General features: G+C 41.5%; 3 protein-coding genes across 3 annotated transcripts in view; 1 reads left to right on the top strand and 2 right to left on the bottom strand.

Moving 5' to 3' along the window:
- The window catches only part of scara3 (scavenger receptor class A, member 3), a 52,727-nt gene extending 47,411 nt beyond the window's left edge, over positions 1 to 5,316 (top strand). Inside the window, exons 9-12 of the mRNA XM_062033858.1 lie at positions 946 to 1,034; positions 2,162 to 2,354; positions 2,432 to 2,609; positions 4,288 to 5,316. Coding sequence (XP_061889842.1) covers positions 946 to 1,034; positions 2,162 to 2,354; positions 2,432 to 2,609; positions 4,288 to 4,778 — 951 coding nt within the window. The 3' untranslated portion in view covers positions 4,779 to 5,316. The remainder of the gene's footprint in view (positions 1 to 945; positions 1,035 to 2,161; positions 2,355 to 2,431; positions 2,610 to 4,287) is intronic.
- clu (clusterin) overlaps positions 1 to 15,248 on the bottom strand; it is a 94,245-nt gene extending 78,997 nt beyond the window's left edge. Inside the window, exon 1 of the mRNA XM_062033867.1 lies at positions 15,095 to 15,248. The gene's annotated coding sequence lies outside the window, so the exon portion shown is untranslated. The remainder of the gene's footprint in view (positions 1 to 15,094) is intronic.
- LOC133640442 (adenylate kinase 7-like) overlaps positions 1 to 19,730 on the bottom strand; it is a 114,319-nt gene that overhangs the window by 36,476 nt on the left and 58,113 nt on the right. The window lies entirely within an intron of this gene.

Here is a 19,730-nt window from a genome sequence, read left to right as displayed (position 1 = left end):
GAGCCAGGCGGTCACATGATTAACAAGCTTAAGCTTACATGAACTCAACGTCAAATTTGAGGAAGCACATCGGGGTAAGTAACGTTAGTAGATATTTTGGCTGTCACCGTAGGCTGATGTTAGCTTCCCTGCTATGAATCACTGTCAAATGTACACCGTGTGGGGACATTTATTAACGCACTGCAGCCTCATAGAGAGACAGACAAAGACACACACACACACACACACACACACACACACACACACACACACACACACACACACACACACACACACACACACACACACACACACACACACACACACACACACACACACGCACACACACACACACACACACACACGCATGCATAGAAACACCAATCAGAATTGCACAGTGTGTTCCCAGATGCAGCCCACACCTATCAGTTTATGGTTTGCGTAAAGGCTAACTTGTTATTTTCCTTTGTAATCTCTGCTTACTGAGCCTATGGTGCTGTTAAGTTATTGTGGCTCAATTTGCCTTAATTTTTTTTATGTTAATGTATTATTATTTGATATATATTATTGTTTTAGTTGCTTAAGATATTCCTGGCTCTGAATTTGCTCATTGCTATTTTTATGTTTTTGTGCATTATTTGTTGCCGTCATCATTAAACGAACAGGTTACTCATCAGTTACTCAGTACTTGAGTAGTTTTTTCACAACATACTTTTTACTTTTACTCAAGTAAATATTTGGGTGACTACTCCTTACTTTTACTTGAGTAATACATCTGTAAAGTAACAGTACTCTTACTTGAGTACAATTTCTGGCTACTCTACCCACCTCTGAAACTAACTATAGGAAGGTCCATTCTTAGAAATGTGAGGGCGACTGATATCATGCATTACTCGACTACCAGTATAGGAGATTTAGGACTTTGGGACGGTACTTAAAGAAATTACTATGAATTGTCATTTTCAGGTGATGAACCTGCAAATGCAACTTGACAATGTCACATCTTTCATGGATGAACACGAGGAGAACATGCATGACCTGCACTACCATTCCAGGTATTTAAAGTTCTCTTGTGACTTCAAAGGTCCCATAATGTAGTATTTTTCAACAGTTATAAATATGTCTCAGAGGTTCTCTTGGGGCTTTGAAAAGATGAACATGTCCGAATGATTGCCAGGTAGTGAGGCCCTTGCCAGCCAGCGATGGTCATTAGTAGTCCCTTCAGCTGTAGCCCCTTAAGCAATTGTAACGACTGAAGGGAATGGTAACTAGAGTTGTCATGTCCCTACCTAAAATGATTCTTAGTTTGGATCCTGCCTTATCCCCTCAGACCAGGGCTGTCCTATCTAGTTGATGAGCATGAACGGATGACGTCGTTAGCACTCCCCTTAGTTGTAGCACTTAACCATTGTTACATTTGAAGGAAATGCAAACAGGAGTTGCCATGTCCCTGTCTAAAATGATTAATACATTGGATCTTGCACCATCCTCTCAGACTAGAGCTGCCCTATCTAGTCTCTGAGCATGAACCGACAAAGCCTGCTCGGATTAGAGCCAAAAGGTCCAGTTGCTATTGATTTCAATAACCAGGATGAAGGAGAATGTTTTGACAGGCATGTCTCAAAGCTCCTACAATGGTGTATTGGACGTTTTGCCCTGACGGTGGAATTTATACAGTTTAATTATATTAGGACCTACGGGAAACACAACATGTTGTGTGTCTTCAGACTTAATGCTTATGAACTTGTCCAATCCATGCAATTTTTCAAATACAACAACGTAACATTGAGGAGTGGGAAAGGAGGATACAAACGTTAGCAACACCCGCACAGCTACATGCCCTGAAGGGTAAAAATTACTATCATATTTTATTTTGATCGGTTTGCCTATTCGTTTACCTAAAATAATCAAAGTATAGTCTCATGTCAATAGGGACTGAGGCTTTTTTTTTTTTTTTTTTTTTAGCAAAGCCTGATTATTTACGAAGAACAAATTAGTGGGCGCAAGGGTCTTGGAATTAGTTTAATATCGGGAATGCAAATGTGAAAAACAAGTCGATTACTTTTTGAATATTATTTTAAAATAGGAAGAAGTTTGGCCAATAAACAAGCTTTGTTCTTGTAGATCATTGAGGTGTTTCTTGCCACATCATGCTGAGTATTTTCCTTCACATCATCTTTAGGTATTATGAGAACCGGACTGGAGAGCGTTTCTCAGCCTTGGATGGTCGTCTAAACTCCATTGAGATGGAAATTGACACGATATCCTCCAGCATCAATGCCACCGTCTTCCACGTCCAGAGCATGTACAAGTACATCAACATCGAGAGCTCCACCTGCCAGAGTCGCCTGGGCACACAAACTAAAGATCTCCAGGTTGTGACCGCACACAAACACAAGTTGTTTCCTGATAGAGACCTACATTTAATAGGTTCTTTCTGTACTCTTTGCAGAACGTAAACAGCAGCGTGCTGTTACTTTTCAGTGTGGCCGACACAATGAGGCAGCAGAACGTGTTGCTTAATTCGCGCCTGGATGTGGATGTCAGGAACTTGTCATTGGTGATGGAGGAGATGAAGTTGGTGGACACTCACCATACACAACTGATCAACAACTTCACTATATTAAGAGGTAGGGAAAATTACAACTATAGACTATAGAGCGCACCAGTATATAAGCCGCACCCACTTAATTTTAGAAGAAAAAAATTTTTTTTTCTAGGGCTGCGAATCTTTGGGTGTCCCACGATTCGATTCAGTATCGATTCGTGGGGTCACGATTCGATTCAAAATCGTTTTTTTCCGATTCAACGTGATTCTCGATTCAAAAACGATATTTTCCCGATTCAAACCGATTCTCTATTCATTCAATACATAGGATTTCAGGAGGATCTACCCCAGTCTGCTGACATGCAAGCAGAGTAGTTATAATTTATAGTTTATAATTGTAAAGGACAATGTTTTATCAACTGATTGCAATAATGTAAATTTGTTTTAACTATTAAATGAATCAAAAATATGACTTATTTTATCTTTGTGAAAATATTGGACACAGTGTGTTGTCAAGCTTATGAGATGCGATGCAAGTGTAAGCCACTGTGACACTATTGTTCTTTATTTTTTATTTTTATAAATGTCTAATGATAATGTCAATGAGGGATTTTTAATCACTGCTATGTTGAAATTGTAACTAATATTGATACTGTTGTTGATAATATTCATTTTTGTTTCACTACTTTTGGTTTGTTCTGTGTCGTGTTTGTGTCTCCTCTCAATTGCTCTGTTTATTGCAGTTCTGAGTGTTGCTGGGTCGGGTTTGGTTTTGGAATTGGATTGCAGTGTTATAGTATTGCTGTGTATTGTTTTGTTGGATTTATTAATTTAAAAAAAGAAAAAAAAAGAGAAATAAATAAATAAAATAAAAATAAAATTGTTTTTTTTTTTTAATGAGAATCGATTCTGAATAGCACAACGTGATTTTTTTCCCACACCCCTAATATTTTCCATATATTAGCTGTTGTGAGATGAGTTACTTACACAAAATATTTTGGATATGTTTATTTACATACCTTAATTGCTTCCAAAAGGTGCCTGTAACACAGCAGTAAAACGGCTGATTAAACAAAACAGAAGTCATCGTCATGGACACAATAGCTGCGGAAGCTAGCTCTCCGATAATCTAAACAGACTCAATAACTCCACGGTGACGTTTCGGTGAATTTACTAAGGAGTTAGTGAAACTGACACAATACAAAAGGTAATAAGACTAACACCGACGCTTGTAAACGTGTGAGCATATTAGCTAATGCTAACGACGCAAGCTTGATTACATTACGATAGCACGTACAAATATGCATGAAAGGACTATCAAACATGACGGTTTTAGTACCAGTAAGCATGAATTGTTTTAGTTATATTGTAAAACTTACAAACATTGCTTGTCGTGATGAATGCAGAATTCATATGAGTAGTAGTACCGTATGGATGACTAGTAGACCGAACTTGTACTTCTGGTTCACGGCACTAAAGAGAAGGAAATACTGTAGACGTCAAACTCACGGCACCTGCAGTGAGCAAACTTGTCCAAAGGATGGCGCCATAGCACAAACAATAACACACCTTTTTAGTCTCTGTGAGTGTTTTATGAAAACTATTTGTTAAAAAAAAACATTATGGCCGTTAGCAAAGAAAAATCGATGAAGTAGCTGCACCATTTTATAAGCCGCAGGGTGCAAAGCTTAGGAAAAATGTAGCGGCTTATAGTCTGGAAAATACGGTACAAATCCTGAATGCCTCCATTTTCTAAACAGGTGCTCCAGGACCACCGGGGCCCAAAGGAACCCGTGGAGAGACCGGCTCAAAAGGACCTTTTGGACTGAGTGGGAGTAAAGGTGATCGCGGCCCAATAGGAAGCCGTGGATCCCAAGGAGAAAAGGGGTCTTTTGGGCCTAAAGGTGCAGCTGGTCAATCCGGTCCAAGTGGCAACAGAGGACTGGTAGGCAACGCAGGACCTAAGGGATATCCTGGTCAAGAAGGACCACAGGGTGAGAGAGGCCAAAAGGGCGATATGGGCCCATTTGGTAAAATTGGAGTCCCTGGATCAAGAGGTTCACCAGGGTTCCAGGGCCAGGCAGGACTACCTGGTATAATTGGACCACAAGGGCCTAAAGGAAAACCAGGGCCACCCGGGCCACCTGGACCACCAGGGAGTCCTGGTCCTCCAGGAGTAGTACAACAGTTCCATGCTCAATCTAATACACAGCAGCAAAGTGAACCTGCTGTTGGACCCAAAAGACAATGAGGTGGATCAGGACTGACCTGATCCAAACAGGACAATAAAGGGCATTCACAAAAAGGTAGAAAGAACTACCTATGGACTGAACTTCGAAACTTAGATCAGCCACCTAATGAATATTTTAGAGTAGTAATACTTAGCTAAAGGTTTTGAACTTAAATCTACTGAGGATGCAACCAAGCAGTCTCTTATTATCTACATGCTGACACAGCATTCTATAATGCTTCTTTCATTGTAGATATCTAAGATCGTTTGTCATTTGGCAACATTTCAGAGCCGGTACTCTGAAGACAACATGCATCTTCTGTGTGGAATCAAACTGGTGAGTCTGACTGAACAATGTCAACATCTCGTCATGTTCTTCCTTCCCTCGCAGTCGTCCCCTTTAACTAGGCTGCACATCAAAGACATAGAACCACAACTAGAGAACCGTAGTATTTTATAATTCAAGTGATGGTTGTCATGACATGCGACTGGCTTGCATTGAACAATAAAAGTAGACATTTTAAGTGATGGTCTGACAGAACATTGTTATTGTTGCCTCGTGGAGGAAAGGGAGCGGCTTTGTTATTAACACAAAACACATGGCAGGACCCTCCCTTCACATTTCTGTGGTTTTTAGACCGCTGACTCTTAAAAGAGATTCTTAAATTACCTCGCTCTGGCAACCGGCCAAAAATGTACACCTTACATAATGCTGTAATAAAGTAGCGTGCATTTCAAGTGACTAAAGAATAATTGCTTTAAATCGCCTTCATATCACTTACAGTAAATATGCAACCCTTCATCTTTCAGAGCAGTCAGGCGGCCACAATCAAATTGAGGTTCACTTAAGGAATATGTGGGAACCTCTTAAGTGCTTAGATTGGCCGGAACCTCCCCATAGTTTTATTTTTCAGGTGCATTTGAGCGTTATTGAATTGTAAAAGCTTTTAAAGTAGTGCTTCCGCATGTCTGGCCAAAGTTTTTGTGGCACAATGAAGGCTGCCCACTAAAAAGTATTGACACTTTAATGAGGAACTGCATATGGATGTGAAATACAGGAATAAATGTAAGACTAATCACAACGTATCATTGCAAAACAGAACTTATATTTACTCGGGGTGTCCGATACAACTTTAATAGTTTGTCTCATACGATATCAGAACAAATAACACATACTTTTTTTGTTTTGTAGTACTAAATGTTAGAAAAGGTTAGGTAAAGTGAAATTACTCAAACAGAACAATTGTAGCTATAACAAAGACTAACCTATTTATTATTGGCTATTGAGGCGGCATAGCTTGGTTGGTGGAGCGGCGGTGCCAGCAACTTGAGGGTTCAGGGTTCGATCCCCGCTTCTGCCATCCTAGTCACAGCTGTTGTGTCCTTGGGCAAGACACTTCACCCACCTGCTCCCAGTGCCACCCGCACTGGTTTAAATGTAACTTAGAAAATGGGTTTCACTATGTAAAGCGCTTTGAGTCACTAGAGAAAAGCGCTATATAAATATAATTCACATTATTAACAGTATGGAATGGACTTGCAACTTATTTTCCAAGTTGAAGAGGAGTGGTATTTTATTATTATTATTTTTTTGGCAAAACTGTTTGGCAACAACAATTCATTAAATTAAGGTGATAACATTTAGTAAGTTGAGTGATGCGGACACGTTTGTTACTGGAAACTTTCTATTACACCTTTGCCTTGAAAACTTTGTAAGAAAGAAGATCCTTCTATGACTATATGTTGGCTGCCAAATTCACTGCACTCCCACATTATTTATTGATTTAATACTTCAATAATTATACCCCCTTCTTTTTTCCCCAACTGGGGTCTTTTATTTTTCCTTACCTGGATGTGGCTTTCGAAGCCCTTTTAAACATTTGTGATTAAGGGCTATATTAAATACATTTTGATTGTTTTGACTCCACGCAGATCACAGGATGTGCATAGGGCCCCGCGATCAGTGTGCGTAAAGGAGGACATGTAAAATGTCAATACATGAATGATTGGGCGATTCTTAGGACATTTTGAACTGGTCTCTGTACTCCGACCTTGTTGGACCTTTTCAACCTTTATTCAACTGAATAGACTGCAGAGACTAGATATTTAATGTTCAAACTTAATTGTTTTGCAAATAATCAATAACTTAGAATTTAATGGCAGCAACACATTGCAAAAAAGTTGGCACAGGGGCATTTTTACTTTGTGTTACATGGCCTTTCCTTTTAACAACACTCAGTAAACGTTTGGGAACTGAGGAGACCAATTTTTGAAGCTTTTCAGGTGGAATTCTTTCCCATTCTTGCTTGATGTACAGCTTAAGTTGTTCAACAGTCCGGGGTCTCCGTTGTGGTATTTTAGGCTTCATAATGCGCCACACATTTTCAATGGGAGACAGGTCAGGACTACAGGCAGGCCAGTCTAGTACCCGCACTCTTTTACTATGAAGCCACGCTGTTGTAACACGTGGCTTGGCATTGTCTTGCTGAAATAAGCAGGGGCGTCCATGATAACGTTGCTTGGATGGCAACATTTGTTACTCCAAAACCTGTATGTACCTTTCAGCATTAATGGCGCCTTCACAGATGTGTAAGTTACCCATGTCTTGGGCACTAATACACCCCCATACCATCACAGATGCTGGCTTTTCAACTTTGTGCCTATAACAACCCGGATGGTTCTTTTCCTCTTTGTTCCGGAGGACACAACGTCCACAGTTTCCAAAAACAATTTGAAATGTGGACTCGTCAGACCGCAGAACACTTTTCCACTTTGAATCAGTCCATCTTAGATGAGCTCAGGCCCAGCGAAGCCGACGGCGTTTCTGGGTGTTGTTGATAAATGGCTTTCGCTTTGCATAGTAGAGTTTTAACTTGCATTTACAGATGTAGCAACAAACTGTAGTTACCGACAGTGGTTTTCTGAAGTGTTCCTGAGCCCATGTAGTGATATCCTTTACACACTGATGTCGCTTTTTGATGCAGTACCGCCTGAGGGATCGAAGGTCCGTAATATCATCGCTTACATGCAGTGATTTCTCCAGATTCTCGGAACCTTTTGATGATATTACAGACTGTAGATGGTGAAATCCCTAAATTCCTTGCAGTAGCTCATTGAGAAATGTCGTTCTGAAACTGTGAACAAATGCGTGAGCAAATTGTCGAACAAAGTGGTGACCCTCGCCCCATCCTTGTTTGTGAATGACTGAGCATTTCATGGAAGCTGCTTTTATACCCAATCATGGCACCCACCTGTTCCCAATTAGCCCGCTCACCTGTGGGATGTTCCAAATAAGTGTTGGATGAGCATTCCTCAACTTTCTCAGTCTTTTTTGCCACTTGTGCCAGCTTTTTTGAAACATGTTGCAGGCATCAAATTCCAAATGAGTTAATATTTGCAAAAAATAACATTTTCCAGTTCAAATGTTAAGTATCTTGTCTTTGCAGTCTATTCAATTGAATATAAGTTGAAAAGGATTTGCAAATCATTGTATTCTCTTTTTATTTACCATTTACACGAGGTGCCAACGTCACTGGTTTTGGGGTGTGTAGCTAGAGCCCGCGTACCACCACCACGCTATTCTGAGTGTAAGAAGTTAGAACATCTGCGAAAGAGACCAGATCTGCCAAATGAAGACAAAATGCCGAAAAACCACACTGAAGCTAAAAGTGCAGCACAAAAGCATTTTTCAAATGTAGCTTCTGGGATGCTGCCAGGTTTATCCAGGTGCTATAACGACTACTCTAGCAAGTTGTTTCACACTGCACAGTATGTGTGTTCCTAAGACTATTAACTGCGCCATGTAACACTGTTTCCTTTTTAAAACCTAAAAACAAAAGCAACTGCAAAGTGGCTTTGAGCTAAAAGAACATCAAAGGAAATTCTTATGAAAGGATTTACTAGTTGTTATTTGAAGTCGTTCATTTTTTTTTTTTTATCGGTCAGCAGAAAATGAGTAATGAGCTAGCAAAAGTTGTGTGTTTGAGCAGAGACAAACACTTCCAGAGTGTCAGACATGAGCTAAGTGCAGACCGGAAAGAGCTTGGAACAACTCATGCAGTCCAGGTGACTTATTCAGTTTTGTGTGAACCATGACAGGAATCACACCTGCTGCAGCACAACACCAAGGTTAGCCAACTATTGGAGACTGGTCCAGATATAATACAGGTGTACGATCACGTGACCCTCCCAAAACCAACAGTGGGAGTGTTGGGCTCTTCACTCTTTCCGACTGCCTCAGCCAGTCTGGAGTCTCCACCCTTGTCCTCACTCATTGCTGCTGGCTGCAACCCCCTTTTTTTATGTTCTGCATTAACTAAGCTTGCAAGACACTTAGTCTGAAAAGTTAGCGTTTTCTTACGGTAAATAGGGATAATAAACACCACTAATCATCACAATATGGATTTAAGAGATTTACCGGGAATGCTTACGATTGGATTGAAGTCACACACACATGCACCGGTCTACATGTCTTCTGACTGTGTTTTGCATAACTGCGTTCATTTTTTCCAACATACAGTACAGGCCAAAAGTTTGGACACACCTTCTCATTTCAATGTGTTTTCTTTATTCTCATGACTATTCACATTGTAGATTGTCACTGAAGGCATCAAAACTATGACACTTGTGAGGTGAAAACCATTACCTCTTGAAGCTCATGGAGAGAATGCCAGGAGTGTGCAAAACGGTAATTTCCCCCAGGGATCAATAAATTACTTTGTATTCTAGTCTATTCCAATCGGAGCAAAGGGTGGCTATTTTGAAGAAACTAGAATATATATTGTATATACACTACCGTTCAAAAGTTTGGGGTCACATTGAAATGTTCTTATTTTTGAAGGAAAAGCACTGTACTTTTCAATGAAGATAACTTTAAACTAGTCTTAACTTTAAAGAAATACACTCTATACATTGCTAATGTGGTAAATGACTATTCTAGCTGCAAATGTCTGGTTTTTGGTGCAATATCTACATAGGTGTATAGAGGCCCATTTCCAGCAACTATCACTCCAGTGTTCTAATTGTACAATGTGTTTGCTCATTGGCTCAGAAGGCTAATTGATGATTAGAAAACCCTTGTGCAATCATGTTCACACATCTGAAAACAGTTTAGCTCGTTACAGAAGCTACAAAACTGACCTTCCTTTGAGCAGATTGAGTTTCTGGAGCATCACATTTGTGGGGTCAATTAAACGCTCAAAATGGCCAGAAAAAGAGAACTTTCATCTGAAACTCGACAGTCTATTCTTGTTCTTAGAAATGAAGGCTATTCCACAAAATTGTTTGGGTGACCCCAAACTTTTGAACGGTAGTATATATATATATATATATATATATATATATATATATATATATATATATATATATATATATATTTAATTAAGCTACTTCACCTTTTTTCATTAAGTACATAACTCCACATGCGTTCATTCATAGCCTTCAGTGACAATCTACAATGTAAATAGTCATGAAAATAAAGAAAACACATTAAATGAGAAGGTGTGTCCAAACTTTTTGCCTGTACTGTATATTGCACCCACAAAATATGACTTACCATATAAGTAAACAAAAAAAATCTACCCCTAGATCAGGGGTCTCAGACACGCGGCCAATTGCGGCCCGCGAGACGTTATTTTGCGTCCCGCACCTTAATATGAAAATGTAATGTTAGTGCGGCCCGCGAGTTTTATATGAATGGCGCTTGACAGCGTCATACTTGCCAACCCTCCCGATTTTTACGAGAGACTCCCGAATTTCAGGGCAACCATTCTATCGAATGTCTTCACCCGGACAACAATATTGAGGGTGTGCCGTGATGTCACTGCCTTTAGCGCCCTCTACAACTTGTACAAACAGCGTGCCAGCCCAGTCACATGTTGTATTTGGCTTCTGTACACACACGTAAGTGACTGCAAGACATACTTGATCAACAGCCACACAGGTCACACTGAGGGTGACCGTATAAACAACTTTAACACTGTTACAAATATGCGCCACACTGTGAACCCACACCAAACAAGAATGACAAACAGATTTCGGGAGAACATCCGCACCGTAACACAACATAAACACAACAGAACAAATACCCAGAATCCCATGCAGCCCTAACTCTTCCGGGCTGCAATATACACCCCCGTTACCACCAAAACATTTTTTAGAATGTGCCGTGGGGCTAGGGATGATACTCGAAACCGGTTTTCCCGGTTGTTTGATAAGAAAAGAACCGAGTCCTCGGACTCGAATCCCTTTTTGAGAACCGGTACCCGTTATCGAGACCACTATAGTAAAGAAAAAGAGTTGATTCTTTATTCGAATCCCGTCCCGACCAGAAATGCTCCGTGGGACATCACAATAAATTACGTCATGTAGCTCAGTCATTAGGCGCAGATAGCGAAAGCAGGAAAACAATGGACGGGAAAAAGCGCTCCAAGGTGTAATAAAGTTCAAAACAAAAGCTATAATCCATCGAATAACTTTACTGAGAGATTTGAGCAGGGTAAAACACATGACCAACACTTTTACGACCAACCGGAAACATAGCAACCAGGCTAGCAACGCACCTCCTTTACGGCAGCTGTCGCAACGTTCTTAAAGCAACCGCAGCACATACATATATATACAACATATATGACATCTCCCTTTTTTAACTTTTGTTTTTCTTTCCTTGTAAACAAAACAAAATAACACTGTATATGTGTTGTCTGTCTAATTATGAATAATGCAGACGAGGTGTGTTGGCTGAGTTCTTGACGTTTACTTTCACAGCGTAGCAACATGCAACACTTTTCGGGGCTACCGCGCATGCTCGTAACTCCCGTTGCATGCTGGGTAGTGTAGTTGTTATATTCTCTAGCTCATAACATCACATCTTTCCCCCTATAAAGAAAAAATATTAACTCAATAAAGTGTATTTCTTTTTTTAGCTTTAACTTTTCATTTTTTAGCATTGTAACCACATTTGCAAACAACTTTTCTCTTCATAAAATTTTCTTTCATTAAAGAAATAAAGTGCAAAAATGTCAAAGTATCATAAGTTAAAGTTAAAGTACCAATGATTGTCACACACACACTAGGTGTGGTGAAATTTGTCCTCTGCATTTGACCCATCCCCTTGTTCACCCCCTGGGAGGTGAGGGGAGCAGTGGGCAGCAGACAAACAGTTATGTCAAATAGCAGCAGAAGTGCACTTTTTGGAGAGCTGTATTATTTTCAGTTTTGTGCCCAAGGGACTGATTTTATTTAACACTATTATTATTTATACACCTATAGTGATCACAGAGACAGGTTGTTTTTGTGTTACTGTAAATATTTGTTTCTCTGAAAAATCCCACTTAATATACTTTGGGTAACAACAGTCAATATTTATTTATTTTATTTTAATTTTTTAGGTGGGTAACAGTCAATATTTATTTATTTATTAGATTTTATTTTTTTATTATATAATAAAAGTGAGCTTTTGTTAAACCAAATATTGTGTGTTTTTTTCCATATACAACAACCTATCTGGACTCGATAAGAGAATCGATAAGGAATCGGTTCGATAAGAGGATTCGATAATAGGCTCGAACTCGATAATTTCTTATCAAACATCATCCCTACGTGGGGCCGTTAAAAAATTACCTGCGGGCCGCAAATGGCCCCCGGGCCGCACTTTGGACATCCCTGCTCTACTCCTTTTGAGCTGAGAAAATCAATCTGAGCTTTAGCACAGGCTTTTTGTAATGTCATCCTGGCAATTTAGCAACAACTGGAAGGTGGTCTTGTGGGTTGGACTCGCTCGCGTTTTCTGCTTGTTTTGGTATCGCAGGCATTTGGGCCGAGATTATGCACTAGTCAGGCAGGAGCCGCACAGCAGACAGCCGTGAGAACCGAGGAGCCAATTTCATCCACTGAGCTATAAATCACAACGGAGAGTTGTGACAATGAAGGGTGAAAAGTCGACGTTGAAAACTTTCCCATAAATAGAAGGGCACAACATCTTAGTCGACGCACAACCTTGGTTTTGAAACGGCGCCAATGTCAACACTGACTATTCAGCTCACTACTTAGTCATAGTGGCGATGACCACAATGCATCGCCCCTTTAGCTGTGGAGCAAGACCCCAGAAGACAAAAGCAAACAAAAATATAATTATATCAATAAACGTATCATTGATGGATTCATCTAGCAAATCATGATGGTGGACAGACCCCTCTGTAACCCTCATTAATTGTTTTGAGAAGGAGCTTCTGCGGTGTAAAATAGTCTCTTGCATTTGGAATACCAAGAGTCCAACTGCTGAAACTGCTGCCTTTGGACTCACGTTTGCTCCTTTTCTGCTTCTCTTACTCTGCTTTGTTTCCAGCGAGAGAAAGAGAGAGAGAGAAGTTTATCGAGCCAGTTCAGCACCTCCGCTAGATACAGACAGGAAGTTAGCGATTACAAATCCAAATAAAATGCCTCAGTGTTATGCAACCGAGATTTGCGAGGACAAAAAAAACCCTGCCTTGACAAAGTGCACCCACCGGCCAAACAAACATGCAGGAAACATGTTGCATTCAATGATTTAGTTAAGGGGAAACTGGGTAACACATGGCACACTGACAAAGCTTAACCCATTGTTACTATAACAATCTACAAGTTTAATATAAGTTGCTTCTCTTTCTTCCCCTCCATTTTTCTGCATTCTTTTGTATCTCTAAATATTACGTATACGTATTGTTGTATTTGAACAACTGTATTGTTGATAATAGAGATAAATTATTGGTATTGTTCATTATCAATAGCGCTATTTCTATTGGTATTTGTATTGCTCCATTTGTAGTGTAATAATGCTCATTGTCATTTTTGTATTATTATTTATTTCGCGAACTGCTTCTTTGCTATCACTTTTACCATCATATGTGTACATATAATATTTGTTGATGTTGCTCTATTGTTGTTGTTATTGTTGTGTTTGCTGTTGTTGTTTTTTGTCTCTCTGTCTTATCCCCCTCTTGTCCCCACAATTTCCCCCTCTGTCTTCCTTTTGTTCCTCTTTCTATCCCCTCCTGCTCCAGCCCGGCTGCATCAAATGATAATATGAATACATTTAATAAAGTCAAATACAAATAAGGCTACAAGAGAAGTATCCTACACTTCTCTTTTGTAAAGTAAATCTGAACAGCCGATATGGGCATCTACATCAACTATATGATTTGCATGAGAAGCTGGACAGGACACAAAAAATAAAAAAATTAAAATTAAAAAAAGATTTAGTAAATGCTCAGAAAAGTCTCTAACCCCCCAACAAAATAAAACTAGCTGGTTACTTCCTGGTTTAAGGACATTGGTGTATTTTGACAGGCTATACCATTTTATTATTCCAACAGTAGGATACGAAGCGAAAAGTACTCTAACACAATGTTTTTCAACCTTTTCTGAGCCAAGGAACATTTTTTTCATTGAAAAAATCTGGAGGCACAACACCAGCAGAAAACATTAAAAAATGAAACTCAGCAGCCGATATTGACAGTAAAAAGTAATTTGTCGCAATTGTTGGATATGAATTTAAACCATAACCAAGCATGCATCACTACAGCTCTTGTCTCAAAGTAGGTGTACTATCACCACCTGTCAAATCACGCCGGGACTTATTTGGAGTTTTCTGCCGTTTTCCTGTGTGTAGTGTTTTAGTTCTTGTCTTGCGCTCCTATTTTGGTATTGATTGTCATGTCATCATGCCATCTGCTGCTCCACACGCTGTAAGTCTTTGCTGTCGTCCAGCATTCTGTTTTTGTTTACTTTGCAGCCAGTTCAGTTTTAGTTTCGTTTTTGCATAGCCACCCCTAAGCTTCAATGCCTTTTCTTAGCGGCACTCGCCTTTTGTTTATTTTTGGTTGAAGCATTAGATACCTTTTTACCTGCACACTGCCTCCCGCATATTGTGATCACGACAAACCATGTTCCCGACATCTACAGAGCAATTAGCTACCTGCTGCCACCTACTGATATGGAAGAGTATTACACGGTTACTCTGCCGAGCTTGAGACAGCACCGACACTCAACAACGGCACATTTGCAGATTATAATTACTGGTTTGCAAAAAATATTTTTAACCCAATTAGGTAAAATGACATAATCTCCCACGGCCCACCAGACAATATCTCACGGTACACTAGTGGTTGAAAAACACTGCTCTAACATAAGTACATTTTCGTTAGATATTAAAATATTTGTCACGACTCGTGTGTAAAGAAAAACAAAACTGTGGCATTCTGCTGACATTTTTTTTAACACAAAACATTGGGGTATTATGGTATTACAGTAATCCCTCGGTTCTATGAGCAAGGTCATACCTGGAAAAAATGTATGTTTACCTGTGTTGCGTCCCAGCAGATGTTCCTCCAAGGGGAATTTAAGTTGCTGGTCACTCCCAAGTTCTTTTGATGACACATAAGCTGAGTAGAAGGACCACCAGAAACAGAATAGGTATTTTGTAATTTATTTCCAAAGCTTTGGAAATAGAATGAGACCAATCCAGCACAGAGCATTCACTAGCGCAGCTAAAACCGGTCTAATCTAAATTACGGAAGCCTTCTCTTCTATAATGTGTTTCTCGCTCCCACCCTCGTTGTCTCTCCCTACAGCCCAAAACCCATGCCCATTGTCTTCCTCAGCTGGACACAGGAACAGATAAGGAAAAGGAGTTATTGCTACTCCCTGCATACCAAAGCTTCAAGGCCGACACACAGTACTTGCAGACAACCAAAAGAGAACAACTGGAAGAACACTAGCTGTTTTGTAATATGATTATGAAAATATAGAAGTAACACATAAATATGGATATATGTAATTATCTGCTTCCGTCACCTGATATCATGTTTACCTGATATCATGTCAAAGTTACGAGTGTTGTGGGTATGCTAGGGACGATAGATAGGAACCAAGCTACAGAGCCTGAGATCCAGCCATTGTGATAAATATTCAACTCTGTCAGTCTTAAGAGATGATAATTATGGAATAGATGTCGAGTGGGGGCATTAAACGTGGACCACGACAGGGCCCGTATGATTTTCTTTTGCATGGATTGTAATTTGTGAAGGTAGCGAGGGAAGGTGTTACACCAGATGACATTACAGTAGTTCAGATGTGGTTCAAAGAGAGTTTTGTATAGAGTGAGTAGAGCGTAAAGAGGAAGATAATGATAAAGGTGAAAGAACATGCCAAAATATTTGGATAATTTGTTTAACAGACGGTTCATGTGACATTTGAAATTGAGGTGTTCGTCAATGATGACCCCCAGGAATGTTGTGGAGTTCACTCTCTGTATTTCCTGCCCATTGATGTTGATATGGCAGTGTTTTTATCAGAACGAAATACAATAACATTTGTTTTATTAACATTAGGGATGTCCGATGATGGCTTTTTGCCGATATTTCGATATTGTCCAACTCTTTAATTACAGATACTGATACCAACCGATACTAATATATACAGTCGTGGAATTAACACATTATTATGCCTAATTTGGACAACCAGGTATGGTGAAGATAAGGTCCTTTTTTTTTAAATTAATAAAATAAAATAGGATAAATAAATTAAAAACATTTTTTTGAATAAAAAAGAAAGTAAAACAATATAAAAACAGTTACATAGAAACTAGTAATTAATGAAAATGAGTAAAATTAACTGTTAAAGGCTGGTACTAAGCACGCACAATCATGTGTGCTTACGGACTGTATCCCTTGCAGACTGTATTGATCTATATTGATATATAATGTAGGAACCAGCATATTAATAACAGAAAGAAACAACCCTTTTGTGTGAATGAGTGTAAATGGGGGAGGGAGGTTTTTTGGGTTGGTGCACTAATTGTAAGTGTATCTTGTGTTGTTTATGTTGATTTAATAAAATAAATAAAAAAAACCGATACAGATAATAAAAAAAACGATACCGATAATTTCCGATATTACATTTTAAAGCATTTAATTAACATTAAGTGAGAGCTTCTTACATTTGAACCAGGAATCCACTTTCACAAGTTCTGAATTGACAGTTTCTTGCAGATGGCTCCTGTGTTGTCACACCTGGGTGAAGTCTTGTCTGGGTTTTGTCTGGTTTCATGTTGTCGTGTCGTTTCTCGTTTCAGATCACTTGCCCTTCCTCCTGTATCACTGGTCTGACGTATTTCCTGATTGCCTGATTGTGCCCACCTGTGTCACCCTCCCTCATGTGTCTCGTCCTCCTTCTGTCCTGTGCCAGAGTGTTATCGTATCTTCTTGTGCGTACCTCCAGTGTTCCTTTGCCACAGTCTTATCCACAGCTGTAGCCACGTTTTGTACACCTTTTTGGATCCACGGGAGTATTTTGGTTTCTAAGTTTTGTCAGGTAAGATTAGCTACCTAGTAGTGATGGGTTGATGAGGCCTCATGAAGCGTTTCGACACATTGCGAAACTGTATTGATACTGTGTCGATACTGTGTCACTAAATACTGACATCTGCTGGACATTAAAAATCCCTACAGGCAACCTATGGACCGACTCAACTGACACTGATTTTATGACCTAGTATATACAATAATATAAACCAAGTCATTGTATTTCATTGGAGTTCAACCCGGTGGACGAGAGGGTAGCTTCCCTCAGCCTTCGGGTGGGGGGACGGGTCCTGACTGTTGTTTGCGCTTACGCGACAAACAGCAGCTCAGAGTACCCACCCTTTTTGGATTCACTCGAGGGAGTACTTGAGGGTGCTCCCCCGGGTGATTCCCTCGTTCTACTGGGGGACTTCAACGCTCATATTGGCAACGACAGTGAAACCTGGAGAGGCGTGATTGGTAAGAATGGCCGCCCGGATCTGAACCCGAGTGGTGTTTTGTTATTGGACTTTTGTGCCCGTCACGGATTGTCCATAACGAACACCATGTTCAAGCATAAAGGTGTCCATATGTGCACTTGGCACCAGGACACCCTGGGCCGCAGTTCCATGATCGACTTTGTAGTTGTGTCATCGGATTTGCGGCCTCATGTTTTGGACACTCGGGTAAAGAGAGGGGCGGAGCTTTCTACCGATCACCACCTGGTGGTGAGTTGGCTGCGATGGTGGGGGAGGATGCCGGACAGACCTGGCAGGCCCAAACGCATTGTGAGGGTTTGCTGGGAACGTCTGGCAGAGTCTCCTGTCAGAGAGAGTTTCAATTCCCACCTCCGGAAGAACTTTGAACATGTCACGAGGGAGGTGCTGGACATTGAGTCCGAGTGGACCATGTTCCGCACCTCTATTGTCGAGGCGGCTGATTGGAGCTGTGGCCGCAAGGTAGTTGGTGCCTGTCGTGGCGGCAATCCTAGAACCCGTTGGTGGACACCGGCGGTGAGGGATGCCGTCAAGCTGAAGAAGGAGTCCTATCGGGTTCTTTTGGCTCATAGGACTCCTGAGGCAGCGGACAGGTACCGACAGGCCAAGCGGTGTGCGGCTTCAGCGGTCGCGGAGGCAAAAACTCGGACATGAGAGGAGTTCGGGGAAGCCATGGAAAACGACTTCCGGACGGCTTCGAAGCGATTCTGGACCACCATCCGCCGCCTCAGGAAGGGGAAGCAGTGCACTATCAACACCGTGTATGGTGAGGATGTTGTTCTGCTGACCTCGACTGCGGATGTTGTGGATCGGTGGAGGGAATACTTCGAAGACCTCCTCAATCCCACCAACACGTCTTCCTATGAGGAAGCAGTGCCTGGGGAATCTGTGGTGAGCTCTCCTATTTCTGGGGCTGAGGTTGATGAGGTAGTTAAAAAGCTCCTCGGTGGCAAGGCCCCGGGGGTGGATGAGATCCGCCCGGAGTTCCTTAAGGCTCTGGATGCTGTGGGGCTGTCTTGGTTGACAAGACTCTGCAGCATCACGTGGACATCGGGGGCGGTACCTCTGGATTGGCAGACCGGGGTGGTGGTTCCTCTCTTTAAGAAGGGGAACCGGAGGGTGTGTTCTAACTATCGTGGGATCACACTCCTCAGCCTTCCCGGTAAGGTCTATTCAGGTGTGCTGGAGAGGAGGCTACGCCGGATAGTCGAACCTCGGATTCAGGAGGAACAGTGTGGTTTTCGTCCTGGTCGTGGAACTGTGGACCAGCTCTATACTCTCGGCAGGGTCCTTGAGGGTGTATGGGAGTTTGCCCAACCAGTCTACATGTGTTTTGTGGACTTGGAGAAGGCATTCGACCGTGTCCCTCGGGAAGTCCTGTGGGGAGTGCTCAGAGAGTATGGGGTATCGGACTGTCTGATTGTGGCGGTCCCCTCCCTGTATGATCAGTGTCAGAGCTTGGTCCGCATTGCCGGCAGTAAGTCGGACACATTTCCAGTGAGGGTTGGACTCCGCCAAGGCTGCCCTTTGTCACCGATTCTGTTCATAACTTTTATGGACAGAATTTCTAGGCGCAGTCAAGGCGTTGAGGGGATCCGGTTTGGTGGCTGCAGGATTAGGTCTCTGCTTTTTGCAGATGATGTGGTCCTGATGGCTTCATCTGGCCAGGATCTTCAGCTCTCACTGGATCGGTTCGCAGCTGAGTGTGAAGCGACTGGGATGAGAATCAGCACCTCCAAGTCCGAGTCCATGGTTCTCGCCCGGAAAAGGGTGGAGTGCCTTCTCCGGGTTGGGGAGGAGATCTTGCCCCAAGTGGAGGAGTTCAAGTACCTCGGAGTCTTGTTCACGAGTGAGGGAGGAGTGGATCGTGAGATCGACAGGCGGATCGGTGCGGCGTCTTCAGTAATGCGGACGCTGTATCGGTCTGTTGTGGTGAAGAAGGAGCTGAGCCGCAAGGCAAAGCTCTCAATCTACCGGTCGATCTACGTTCCCATCCTCACCTATGGTCATGAGCTTTGGGTTATGACCTAAAGGACAAGATCACGGGTACAAGCGGCCAAAATGAGTTTCCTCCGCCGGGTGGCGGGTCTCTCCCTTAGAGATAGGGTGAGAAGCTCTGTCATCCGGGAGGAGCTCAGAGTAAAGCCACTGCTCCTCCA

Source organism: Entelurus aequoreus, linkage group LG23 (genome assembly GCF_033978785.1).
Source record: "Entelurus aequoreus isolate RoL-2023_Sb linkage group LG23, RoL_Eaeq_v1.1, whole genome shotgun sequence".
In the NCBI taxonomy this organism is placed as follows: domain Eukaryota; kingdom Metazoa; phylum Chordata; class Actinopteri; order Syngnathiformes; family Syngnathidae; genus Entelurus; species Entelurus aequoreus.
The sequence above is the reverse complement of the archived record's forward strand: the minus strand, read 5'-3'. Positions and strand labels throughout refer to the sequence as shown.